The following is a 12,935-nucleotide window of genomic DNA, read 5'->3' as shown; positions in this document are numbered from 1 at the left end:
TTTTCAGCAGAACATATACTGCTTAGCTTTGGCTTTTATTAAAGAGTCAGTGTCTAAAAAAAACCCCAAACCCTTTCCCCAAATCCCTGCCATCTTGGTTATGTAATCAGTAAAAAACCAAACAAACTGAAAACCAGAGGACCAAGTTGTTTAGCAAAAAAGATCCATCCCTGCTCTAGGTCAGGCTGTAACAGGATGCATGTCCCCAAACACCCTCTCATCTGAACACCTCGACATACCTTAGAAAAAAGCCAACTTCCAGTATTGATTTCTGCAGTGCAGAGTGGCCCCGTTACAATCCTCCTCCGCAGAGCTCAAGGAAGCAAGCAGCCACCCTTTCCAGCACCAGCCCAACAACAGCCCCCAGACCAGGTGTTCTCACTGTGCACAGATCAAAGCCCTTACAGCCCCCACCCACAAACACCTCCCCACACAGGTGGAGCTTTTTACTCTGGTGTTTATTGTCAAAGTCGGTGCTAAAGACAGAAGATTGCTAGTGTATTTAAATAACTCTAAATAAACATCACCCTGGCCAGCTGAAGTGTAAAGGCCTTCTGTTTCCCCCAGCCAACCAATGAATCCAAACACTGAACTAGTGTTTCAGACGATAGACTGCATCCACACACAGGCTGCTAGCCATAAAGGAAGGCATCCAAGACAATTCCACCATGGCATCTTTTAAGAACAGTGAAATACACAAGCTATTTCCTGACAGAGCAGACCTCAGCACAGGTAACTCCAGACTTCAGCTCCTTTTGAAAAAAAGCTGATAAAGAAAGGCTCAGTGACTGGAGGGCTGACATCTCTGCTGGTCTCCAGTTCATGTGAGGTGGGAATTTTGCACTGTCCCTGATCTTAGGGCACAGATTCTTCCAACATTGAGAGCATTTTGGTTTTCTCTTAGGGCAGGGAAAGTATTGCTGTGGGTCAGGGAGGTGTCTGTTTTAAGGCAAATCACAATGAGAACATTTGAAATCAAGTTGTTACATGTCTCAGAAACCTCAAACTCCCCATAGCCAGAGAAGGATGGCAGAGCAGGATGAACATTTCTGCCCCAGCTGGTTGTTCTTTTACAGAGAGCACTATCAACTTGTTAGCTTATCAAGCAGAGCCTTTGGTTTACTGGCAGGCCCCATGGACATTGCGTTTCACAACCTGCACCAGCATAGTGCCTCTGCTATCACATTTCAAGTCCTCTCATCATTGATCAGTTCTTTTCACACTGCTTTAGGACATCTAAGTTGCCTACAACCTGTACTTACAGCCAGAAGGGGTCATACTTTCAGCTTTTCACAACTGTCAAAATAAATATGACCTTATGCTCTGTGTCCCATCCCACCCCAATGAAATGGCAGTACCCCAGGCCATGTCACAGACCAGTGCCCATGAGACAGCAGTGGCAGGAGGCAGGTCTGAGCTCCAGCCACCCCACCACAGCTGCATGTGGAAAGCCTCTCCCCAGTGAAGGTTGCACCTTAAGACATTTAAGGAATAATGGTAACTGCCTATAGGGCTGTACTTCTATCAGTCTAGAGAGACAGTAGCTGAGCTCACAGGAGCTATAGGAGAGAACATTCAGTGTCTTGTGTGACTACAAAGGAATTAAAAGAAGACTCATTTTACAGTGCATTTTAATTAAAAGTTCATTATAAGAATTTTCTTTTAAGAACAGCATACTACATATTAATGGAAATATGTAACTTTATCCTACAAATGGGACTGTCACCATATTATTCTTACAATTCAAACATATGAAAAATAAAATATGATATTTAGCTTTATAAATTCCCCTTCCCCCCATTTAAATCCTTTTTCTTTTAAATAACAAAAGTATTAACTCTTTCCCAGTACAGTGCATTCGATATCTGCGAGCCACAAACCAAGTAGCCACATCAATGCCAAGAAAACAGCAACATTGTTTGCAAAATATTGAGAGAAAAATGATAAAAAAATATAGTAGTCAGCCTAGTGCTTACAGAAGAGACAGTCAACAAGAATTGAAAAATCAGCACATTTTCATATTACATAGGACCATTATAGTAACACAGAAAACAGCGCAGAAGACTTATGCTGGAAAAATATATAGCAATTCTCAGCAAGCAGAAACTGAACTTTGGCACTTCCTCATAAAAAGGCCTTTCAAAGCAAAACAGAAATTCACTTAATCACAGCTTGTATATTTAAAAGAAAAAATAGAGACATTGACCAAAGCAAGAGAAACAGAGAAAAGTTTACAGGCCAGGTCACTACGAATTCAATACATTCAGCCTACAGAAAGTACAAATACAATCTTTCACCCACCAATTGACGCTGGGATCCCAGCTAGCCAGAGACAGGCTTTGGGACAGAACCTTACCTGAAGCATTGCTATTTCAACAGAGCTATGCTGATTACACTCTCTCCTTAAATTGAACTAGAATAGTATGTCTCAAATACATTGCCTCCTTATGATAAAATAAGGATTTCTAACCTCCAAATTAAAAAGCACAACCCTTGCACTCAGACAGTGGCTGTTCTGCTTTACCCATAGTTAAACCATAACCACTGTAGTGTAAGGATTAAGTGTTTTCTTTAAAAAGGGCTAAAAAAGAATGGCTTCAATTCAAAGGGGAGACGATAAGACTGGAAGGAAGGATTCATACTTCGCCTGTTAATCTTAGTGCTTTGTCAACACTGCACATTATCAAAAGGAGCACTATAGTTAACATGTGCATGGCTGTTCCCCCTCCCTGCCAGAAAGAACTGATGTACTAAACTCAGGCCTAACCGAAAGGCTGCGGCAGGCCAAAGCATATTTTTGGATCAGGTCATAAGAAAGCAAGGGTTGCTCTAGCCAGGAAGTGCTTCCTTCATTGTCAGGCTCAACGCCCCAGACTAGCAGCTGTCTTTGCACTGAGGCAGTTTACTCAATTTTTTTATTCTTTTGAGGAATTAAGATTGGGGAAGGGCAGAGAGAAAAATAAGTGCTTTAGATTGCAAAGAAGATTGTCCTACTAAAGGGGGCACTTGAATGGGAAACAGTTGCAGCTATAAGTCTAGCAGACGCTCTTCACATGTCTCCACAGGCCATTTAGTAGCACCTCCAAATACGTCAACGTTGTTGTCAACCCAGGGTATGACGTTGCCAGGCATGTTGGTAGAGCAGTTAGCAATATTCATGATGTCTTCAGCTTTTAATACCCTGTCCCATATATTGAACTGGCTCATCTCCCCAACGAAGGCTTGAGTTGCATCAAATCTTCCTCCTACTGTGTCCTTTAGGCACACAAGATTTAGGATTAGAGAAGGTTATTTCAATATTTGATTCTTCAGACTTGAAGACACTCGCTCCCCAGCCACACTGCTAGCAGGTGCAGAGCTAGGTCAGACAAACAACTTCAAGTTTCTAGAAGGGCTACTCTGAACAAGATGTTCTATGGAACAGTTAAAAGCTCCAATCTGAAGTGTGTCAAAACAATTCAAGGCTAACAGCAGTGACCGCATACCATCACACAAAGGCTACGCATAACTAACCCTGCCCACAAGCAGTAGAGCAGGAAGGCAGCTTTAAATACTGAGGCTAACTTTGGACCCATTTTGCAAGCTTGGCACAGGAGAACTTCAGCAAGAACTGCACAGATCTGTCAGGTTACTCCAAAAGCTTTATTGCTATAGATTAAACCGTAACTGCAGCCCTTGACCAGTTTTCTGCAGGGCCTATAAAAGGCAATCTTTGAATCTAAATACACAGGCTTCTTCTGGTTGTACCAAATGACTAACTCAAACTGCTACTGTGTAAGGCTAAAAGTGTTTGCTTGCTCAATCCACTATTCAAGAACAGAAATCACACATTTTGTGCAATCAGAACTAACACGAAACTGATAGCATAGGTTAGAACAAAGCATAGTACAGGCAAACATCATGAGAGAGTTACAGAAAAGCTGCCAGCCACTTCAGTGAGCTGGAGCATCTGCTATGCAGAGTGTATTAGGATTCTGAGCTTACCATTCTGTCATGGATAAGTATCTACTAAAATCAATATCAGAATAAAACTAATTTTTCATTGCCCCATTGTGAACCTGGGAATCCTGGAGAAAGTCTATTTCCTGCTACTCATTTTTTAGTATATGTGTAATCATACAAAGAACAGGTAGAGAAGAATGTAAAGAGCCACACAGTTCATAGGCAATAGCTCAATGAGTTGTTAAATAGAAGAGCAAGATTCAAAATCCTTTGGGGGTTTGGTTTGGGGGTTTTTTTTCCAATATTCAAAAAGGACTTACCATGAATGCTTTCTGTTGGCAGTACTAATATTCAAACTTTATTAGCACTCACATTAGGAGCATTATTTACTTACATCATTCATGAGGAAACAAATGTCTGATTTAGAGTTTGCCCCTTTGACTTCAGACTCATCTTTAAAGTAGGCATCAAATTCTGAATGAGTGACAGACTTCACTATGCTAAAGATGTGTTACATACCTGAAAAGCTGCAGAATTCAGTCTGGAAGGACTTCTCCATAGCAGGCCAAATTATAAAAGATCCTGATCTACCTACAAGCACTCCAGTGCTCATAGTTGTTCGTCCCCTTGCCCCCATACACACACTTCCCTTGGTCTATCCCAGGGCTCAAGGACTAACATTCTTGCGATTCTTGGGATAAAGAGGAAAGGAAGGGAGGAAACCAGTAAACTGCTACGGGGGACAGTCAATTTGGCTTCAGCTAAAAAAAAAAAAAAAAATCAAACAAATCAAAGCAATTATGCTTGGTCTTCTTTCAGCAAGCTCTTTTTTGACTGCTCATACAACAGCAGTGGCCAATTCCATCCTTTTCTGTAACTTCAGTGGCCACGTTGCTAGTTACCAGCCATCCAGCTCAAAGGGTTTAAGGCATTATTCATTTCACTGACAAAGTTGCACTGTGTAGCATTAAGAGTAGGAGTAGGAATAGTTGCAACATGAATATTCCAATTATTTAATAAATTAAATAAAATTATCAATGTGTGATTGCATTAAGTATTTGTTACTTTGTTTTAATCTTTCTGATACTGTGTATACCACAGGATCAAGTGTTTAACAAAGAAATTCTCACACTGCTGTTTATTTGGGGAGGTTTGATTTTTTTTTTAAGTCCTAAACACACTGTCATTCACTCACCTGTTCCTGACCCAGGATCAAGACACCTCCAGGTTTAATTGGGTGCCAAGGAGCAAGATTCTCCCCAGTGCCAAGCTTCTCTCCATCCTGAAAGGCCTCCCACATTCCATCTCTGGTTGTCCACGTTATACAGATATGATGCCATTTTCCATCACTAATGAAGAGAGGGAGCTGGGCAACCTACAAAAACACACATAATAATTCATGTTGCAAAGTCTACCAGTTCAAGCACAACATTTAAGAAGGGACAGTATTTACTCTGTCCTCAGAAGCAAAAACTTCAGCAGCAGAAGTTAATCCACATCCAGCTCTCCTGAATTGAGGAATAAAACCATGCTTTTTATTCTAGATGTGAGCCTTTGTTTCATCAGGAATCAAGCAACAGAAGTACCAGAGTCTAAGCTGCTATCAATCCACTGATCCTGCATATTAATCTGTGGTATTTGTTGTTTAAATCTCAGTGATTAGTCCTAACTTTCCACCCAGTGCTCACAAATCTGGGGTTTGCCTGCACCATTTGCAGTAACAACTCTGACAAATGGATCTGCCTGCTTCCAGTAAAACTTGCAGGAACTGTTACATAGGGCTCCAAACAAGGAGGAATTATGCTCCTTTAGGAATTTGATGTGAAAACTTACTCAAGTCAACATAAAGACACAAATGCAGTGGGCTATGGAGCAGCTGTGATGCTGAAGAAAAGCCTCACGGAACATTATTAGTACAGACATGATATTGAAGAGAAAAAGTTACTGCTAAAAATAAGCAGACTCAAGTTTCCTTCTCTTCCACAAAACATCACAAATATTTGGCTTTTCACCTTTACTGATTTGGGAGAATGACAGGACTGTTAAAAGTTCTTAACTAGCCACATGACTGAACTACCTGAGTTGTGTTGTAGATCTGTAAACACCAGATCCCTCAGAGAGCAGCAAGTTACTAGGAAGCCTAACTGAAGGTGGGGAGAAAGGAAGTATTTATAACCTGTTTTAATGCCAAATTTCAACAGGTCTTCTTTCCCTCAAGCCTCATTCTGAACCTTGTGAGAAACCATCAGTGGTATGAAGTAGTGTGAGATTTGTTGCTTTTTGTATCTAAAGTCTGAAAAAATGTATTTAAACTGATGTTCAGTCACTACGCATAACAAAACCAGCCACAATTACATGCTTTTTGCTCTGTCTTCTGCAAAATTCTTTTAACATATTTGAACTTCTAGGATTAGAAAGACAGAAATACTGCAACTGGCTTAGATTTCAGAGGTTTTGCAATAGCAGGGCTTCAAATATTGCTTTATTTCATAAAACCCCAGAAGCCAAGATCTGCTTGTAAATTCAGAAGACATGCATAAGTGTGTGCACATCTAGATGTCACACTGCTTTGTCTCAACACACAAATACATGTACCATTCAACTTTGTTTTGAGTACTTGTATGAACTTGCAACAAACAGATGGACAACAACAGACAAGTAGATGCTACCATCTCAAAGGCCCAGAGCTAGCTTCTCTCAAAGAGAATGAAAGAGTTACTAGTGAGGTACCAAGGGTCTGGGCCTTTTTCTCATTATGTAGACAATGAAGAAAAGTTAGTCAATTCTCACCTTATCATTAATTAGCAGTTCAATTGGATTATTCCCCCATTCTATGAGGACAATTTCGTTAGCCTGGCCAGGAACAGCATATGAGAATGGAGTGCCAATTCCAGGAGAAGCACTTGATCTCAACCACAAGCATACAGTAAAAGCATACAGCTCTGGCAGAGTCTTCTTGATCTTCCCATATAAGTAGTTTGTGCGAAGAGGAAGGGAGACTTTGAATTCATCAGGTGACTTAAATGCACTGTTACCTATAATTACATTGAGGAAGAAAAACCTTTAACATGAAACAAAACAATGTATTTGTAATTCAGGTTAAGAAACAATATCATTGATATTCAGAATCTTTGGAATTTTAATCACTTCAGAGGTACACAAAAAATATATTGAAGTACTATTACTGAGTTGATTTTGCAGCACAGAAAAATACAACTAGGTTTTATACACATCATGCTAATTACTTGGTTTACTTTTCCTGTTCATTCAGAGCAAAAGAATAGATGGCAGACAACTAATGAGAGGCTGTTAAATATTTTCTTTCCTCATTGCTTAGTTCATGGCTGGAGGCCTGCCTATTTCAAACAACTCAAACCGTTTTAAAAGATATTTACTGTCACTAAACATAGATTCTCTGGTATGCTCATTATTAAAGCACAGTGCTTCAAAAACAGTGTTTCTTTCGCTACTGCTGCTACACAGGGAGCTCGCAGCTGCATCCCCATTTTAGAGATAGCAGGCTGAGAAACAGGTTTATGCTCTCATTTTGAGTGGCCAGTCTGAAATAAGAAAAAGCTGACATATTACAGGAAGCAGAGTTAAATTCAGTAGAACTGATTTCTGTCCCATAGACAAATCAGGAGGAGATCCGAACAAAACCATAAAGCTGAAGTTCAAAGCGACCTGAAGAAAAATGCAATATAAAGTTAGGAACCACAAACACTAGACATTTGTTTTAATATAAAAGCAGAAATTATTATTTAGCTTTCTCTAAAGGATGTGATAAAACCAGCCAGATATTCTACACATATGTTTATAAAATTGAGAACTCTTAAGACCAAAACTTTCTAAAGTTGCAATACTCTGCATTATATAGTTTGTGTATACTTTGATCTAGTTGCTTACAAGTAATTTTCTAGAATTAAATACTAAGAAGAGAGAAAACCCACATTGTGCCACAAAGTAAAACCCTACAGTTCTGTAGTAGCGTCACCCTTAACCTCTCGGCAACCTGTTCTTCTGAGTCCCACTCATTTCTTTTACTCACGTTCCTGAAACAAATTCAGTCCCCTTGCCATACTTCACTCCAATCCAAATAAAGAGCTGTTGCCACAAAAGGTTGCCACATTTCTCATATGTAATTTTTAAACCATTGGCATTCTCTCAGTTCCCATTCTCAGAAGCAACTGAAGTGTTTTGACAGCATTTTTCACAGAACGAGGGGGTGGAAGAAGAAAAAGCTTGTCTGATGCTTACATCTGTCTTCAGCAACTTAGACCAAAAAACAAAATATTCTAAATTCTAAGAAAAAAACACCCCAGGGTCTTAGAGCTAACGTTTAGCAACCTCCACTAGGCTGGTACAACCAATCTCACATACTGAAAAGAAACACACTCCATTAAGGCCATTAGTCAGTCTGTGAAAGAACTTAAGGAAGCAATAATGGGTTGGAAAAGAACAAACAATATTAACCTTTCTTATATTTTTCAGTTTGTTCTCATGACTTGAAAACATCCACAAGTCCAAATGATAACAAAGTCCTCCTGTTCTGGACAATGGGCACATGCACAGGGTAAGACAATCCTTTTCCTAAAGAATCTGAATCATTTTGGGTCACAGATTATTGTTATTCCCTTTTAGAGATGAAGAAAATAGATTTAGACACAGCAAGTGACCTGTTCATGTCTCCAAAGCTAGGAATCACATTTAAGTCCAGGTACTATGAGTTGCCAGATCATTCCTCCACCCAGTCCTGCTTTTTAATGCATCATCTGCTGCTGTTGATGGAGACAACCAGTGAAAGAATTACCAGAAGACTTTGGGAATCCCAACAAAGTTTGTACAACTGTACAAACTTCAAACTCTTCTGCCCCACTGGTAACTATCTGTCACAACTGCAGAGAGAAGAATCTGTTCATAGTGTCATTTTATAAGATGAGTTTTTTTCCTCTGTTTATTTAGTCTCCGAACAACAAGGAGCTTATGACACTCTAGTTAGTTGTCAGGAAGAAATGCTAAGCAATATGGCATTTAAAACAAAAGTGTCAGCATTTAATCCACAAAATCATTAAGTTCTTAGATCATTATTACGCTCACTTTGATTTGACAGAGGAACCAAAGGCACAGAACAGCTAGGACGCACTGTAATAGAGAGCAAATTACACCACTAAAAAAGCCTGTCTTGGTTCCTGGCCCAAATTCTTTCCTTCCCTGGAGACTTAAGACAGCCGTCTCTCCCCACACAAAAAATAAAGGTGGGAACAGGCTATTTTTAAATTAAGTTACACATTCTTGTTCTCCCACCACTCCCTTTCTCTTTCTGATGACTTGCCAATATGAGTCACATCTTACAGAGAAAAGTACTAGCAATACTTGCCATGCAAGACATCAACAGGCCCCTAATGCTCCAGAAATTTAGTTGCAGTTTATGCTTTATCTTGCCTGTCAGGCAATAGTAAATGACTGAGCCAGTAGAAGAACTTGTCTTCATCCTTCTTTTTTCCCCCTCCTTCACACTTTTAAAATGAAAATAGATATTACAGAAATGGATCCATTAAGCTGCATTTTAAAATTCATGAGATATGTATGTTTGCACCATTTCAAAAGCATGTCCATTAAGCTGCTTTTAAGCAAAGAGCCTGTTCACCTTGGAAAATCATTTAAAGATTGGGCAGCAATATTTACTGGTACTCTAGCCCTACACAGTCCACTCTGTAGGTGTATATAGTCACTACACAACAATAGTTTTGTTCTTTAGCTCCTTTCCATGGGCATTTTTAATTCAAATAAATAGACTCTACTCATGCATACAGATCTCAGTAATAATTAATCGAAGTATCTGAATAAATGACTAGGATGAAGAGAATGTCCCCCAGTGGCACCATGTGTAATCTACTGTAAACTGTGAAGGTTATGTGCTTGGTATATGACAATTCAAGTATTTGCAGTTACCCAAGGTTATAACCAGCAAAAAAGGAAAGACCATCAGCAATACTTCCAAAGCAGCAGGATATGGTTCTGATGTAAAACGCCATTCATTACATCAAAGGTAGCTGTGATAATTTAGCCCGTATGATTTTCAGTCCAAATAAAGAAAGGCAGCTCTGTTTAGAGATGTACTTGACATTATCTAGGTATTTACCTGACACCAGACACACTTCTTCCTATTTCCACTTGCCTCTGTGTAGATCTTTCCGCTTCACAAACACTAAGAATTTCATCCTAACCACCCACATATGCCAAACTAAGAGACAGGAAGCCAAAGTCATGCAAAAGCCTGTCAAGCACAATGTCTGTGACAAAAGGAAAAAGGGAATCCAAGTATTTGCACTGTCACCTACTATTTAGTCCAGCACCTTAACCGTCTTTCCCTCAAGGCCCACATTTAGACTACTGCACTAGAAGGAGGGAGTAAACAAAATTAATCAGCATAGGGAAGCATTTAGATTCTGCACAGATTACCTTTTTCTAATTCAGACACTCTTTCTAGCAACGCATTCAAGGCTGTCTCTGTCTTCTGCCGATGGGCTGACGTCTCATTATGAAGCAAAGACTTTTCATCCTCGAGCTCAGCCACTTTGCTCAGGAGTTGGCGTTCCAGGTCTCCAAGCCTCCGCTGAAGCATCTCTCGAAGGTCATTAGGCAGTACTGCATACGACACATTGGCTCGGAGTTGATGCTTTAGGGGAAATGAGAAAAAAATTGTCATTTCTAAAACAGAAGCTGCGAAATGTGGATATACTCCTGATTCAAAGGGAAGAAAGCAAGATCACCGAGTTCTCCAAGTACAAAAGAGGCATTGCTTTTTAGCACTTGTCATGTTCAGTGCTTTTATCAGCACTGTAGCAAAACAGGTCCTGAAACAAAAGGGCACTTTTGTTAGCGGCTTCCAGCATTTCATATGAAGGAGTTTGCACACATTTAATTTCAATAAAGCCAATATAGGCAGCCAGGTCTGATGCACTCCCATTGGTAAGGGTACGTGTGGCAGATTATTCAATTTTGTTTACTTACTGCAAGTGACTTTGCCACTGTAAGTAAACAGAAAGACTATAATTTCTTTTTAAGTAAAAAGTTAGCTACTTCAAAAGCAAAACTACCAAATGAAAGTTTCCTTAGTTTCAATTTGTAAAGTAAGGAAGTCAGATGTTCTTTAGATCAACTGTAAGTATTAACCAGAGAAAGCACTTTTATTTGAACTGCAAAAACTCCACACCCTATCAAATAACACTCATATCTTTAAGGATACTAAGAAACCAACAGTTCCACCTCTCATATTATTCTAGTGGAGTTTCTCTTCTACAACCCTAAAAAATGCCTCTAAAACACAGCAACAGTAATCAAAGGATGTTGCACTATCAAATCATTCAAAACCGTACTTGAAAAGCAGTCCAGCAGACCTCACAGAATAACCTTTAGGAAGTTACTCACCAATCCTCACATCACCACTGACTGTCTGGGGAACACACACACAGCTCTCAGTGTGTGCAAAGCAAAACAACACCCAGCATGATTCCTGTGGGAATACACTCCGCAAAATATTTCTGTGAGTGCCACTCAACCACGGGCACTGGCCAAAGGCTCATGGAAGTGACTTACTGGTGGGCTTGGACCAAATCGCCTTTCTACTCACAGGCATACAGAACCAGGTTCTTTTCACTTTATGTCAGCTCTAAACACCTCATCTTCTCTTCACAATCTGCCCAACGCAGTCTTCTCATTACCACTGGTAACGAGAAGTACCACATGCCAAGGTCTTACTGCCCAAGATGCCAGCTTTATACCTCAAACCCCATGAAGTCACACTCCCAGAAGGAGAGACTTGGACACATTAATACAGAAACTAAGCTGGTGACAAGCAGGAAAACCATAACCTCCCCACACAGTGGGAGAACACATTCACAGAGGAGTCCTTCAGGTTTTTTACCACTAAAGCAAGCCGATAAATAAGCAAACAAGCCAAGCCAGGCTTGGCCAGTTTGGCTTTATCTCCACGAAGACCAAGCACACTGGCCGCATCCGCAGCCCCGGTTCCCCATGAACTCGTCCCAAGTTTCTGCGCGGGAGGGCAGGCAGGGAGGCAGGGAGGCCGGCCCACCCCGCACCCCGGCCCTACCTCCAGGCTCTCCAGCCGGTCCTTCAGGGTCTGCATGGTGCGGCTCAGCTGGTCGATGACCTGCGCCGGGTCCCGCGGCAGGTCGCCCATGGTGTCCTTGCCCTTGCCCAGCTCCTTCTTCCAGGTCCCCGCGGCGGACTTGCCGTCGGCGCCCTCGCAGCGGCTCAGCTTGCCAGTGAGCTCCCGGATGGCCTCCCGCTGGCTCCCGATGGTCTCCTTCTGCTGCAGGACGGTCTCCCGCAGCTGCAGCACCGTCGCTTTCAGCTCCTCCTCGGGGGGCAGCGCGCCGCCCTGCATGGGCACCGGGGGCAGCGGGCAGCCCGTCCCGGCGGCGTCCAGCGGCAACGAGGTGCACACGAAGCGGCTCCCCGGCGGGCTCTCCTGCTCCTCCGCCGCCGACCCCCGCCCGCCCGCGGCCACGGCGAGCAGGAGCCCGGCGACCACGGGCAACATCCCGGCCGGTGAGCGGGGCGGTGGCTGCGGGGGGACGCCGCGGCGGGGGCCGAGCCGGCCGCGGCGCTGACTGACAGGAGGCCGCTTCCGCCGCCCCGTCCCGCCACGCTCCTCACGCCGCTCCCACACCCGCCGCCGGCCCGCGGCTTTTATAGACAGGGCGGGCGCGTGGGGGTGGGCGCCCGGCTCGCGCCGCGCGCGCTGGTTGGCTTCGGCCGGCGGTGACGCCACGCGGTGCCGGGGGCCGAGGGCTGTGCGGGGGCTCCCGGGCGGGGGCGGCGCGCTCAGCCCCGGGGCGGCCACGCCCCTGCCTGCCGCGCGGTGCGGGTCGGGGGTGCGGGCCGGAGCGGGGGAGGGCGGCGGGGAGGGCGGCAGCGCGGCCCGCTGCTCGGAGCGGCCTCGGCGGGGTCGGAGCGGGAGGCTC

The 12,935-nt window shown here is 42.9% G+C and overlaps 1 protein-coding gene across 1 annotated transcript; it reads right to left on the bottom strand.

Annotated features, from left to right (window-relative positions):
- Positions 1-1,613: 1,613 nt before the first annotated feature.
- On the bottom strand, positions 1,614-12,624 carry NPTX2 (neuronal pentraxin 2). The gene is made up of 5 exons (XM_075436872.1): positions 12,059-12,624; positions 10,405-10,621; positions 6,733-6,977; positions 5,138-5,317; positions 1,614-3,255 (listed from the first exon to the last, which is right to left on the bottom strand). Exons 1-5 carry the CDS (start codon positions 12,509-12,511, stop codon positions 3,028-3,030), a joined length of 1,323 nt encoding a protein of 440 aa, XP_075292987.1. The 5' UTR covers positions 12,512-12,624; the 3' UTR covers positions 1,614-3,027.
- Between the last annotated feature and the right edge of the window lie 311 nt (positions 12,625-12,935).

Source organism: Opisthocomus hoazin, chromosome 15 (genome assembly GCF_030867145.1).
Source record: "Opisthocomus hoazin isolate bOpiHoa1 chromosome 15, bOpiHoa1.hap1, whole genome shotgun sequence".
NCBI lineage: Eukaryota > Metazoa > Chordata > Aves > Opisthocomiformes > Opisthocomidae > Opisthocomus > Opisthocomus hoazin.
Note: the sequence above shows the minus strand (reverse complement) of the source record. Positions and strands in the feature narration are given on the sequence as shown.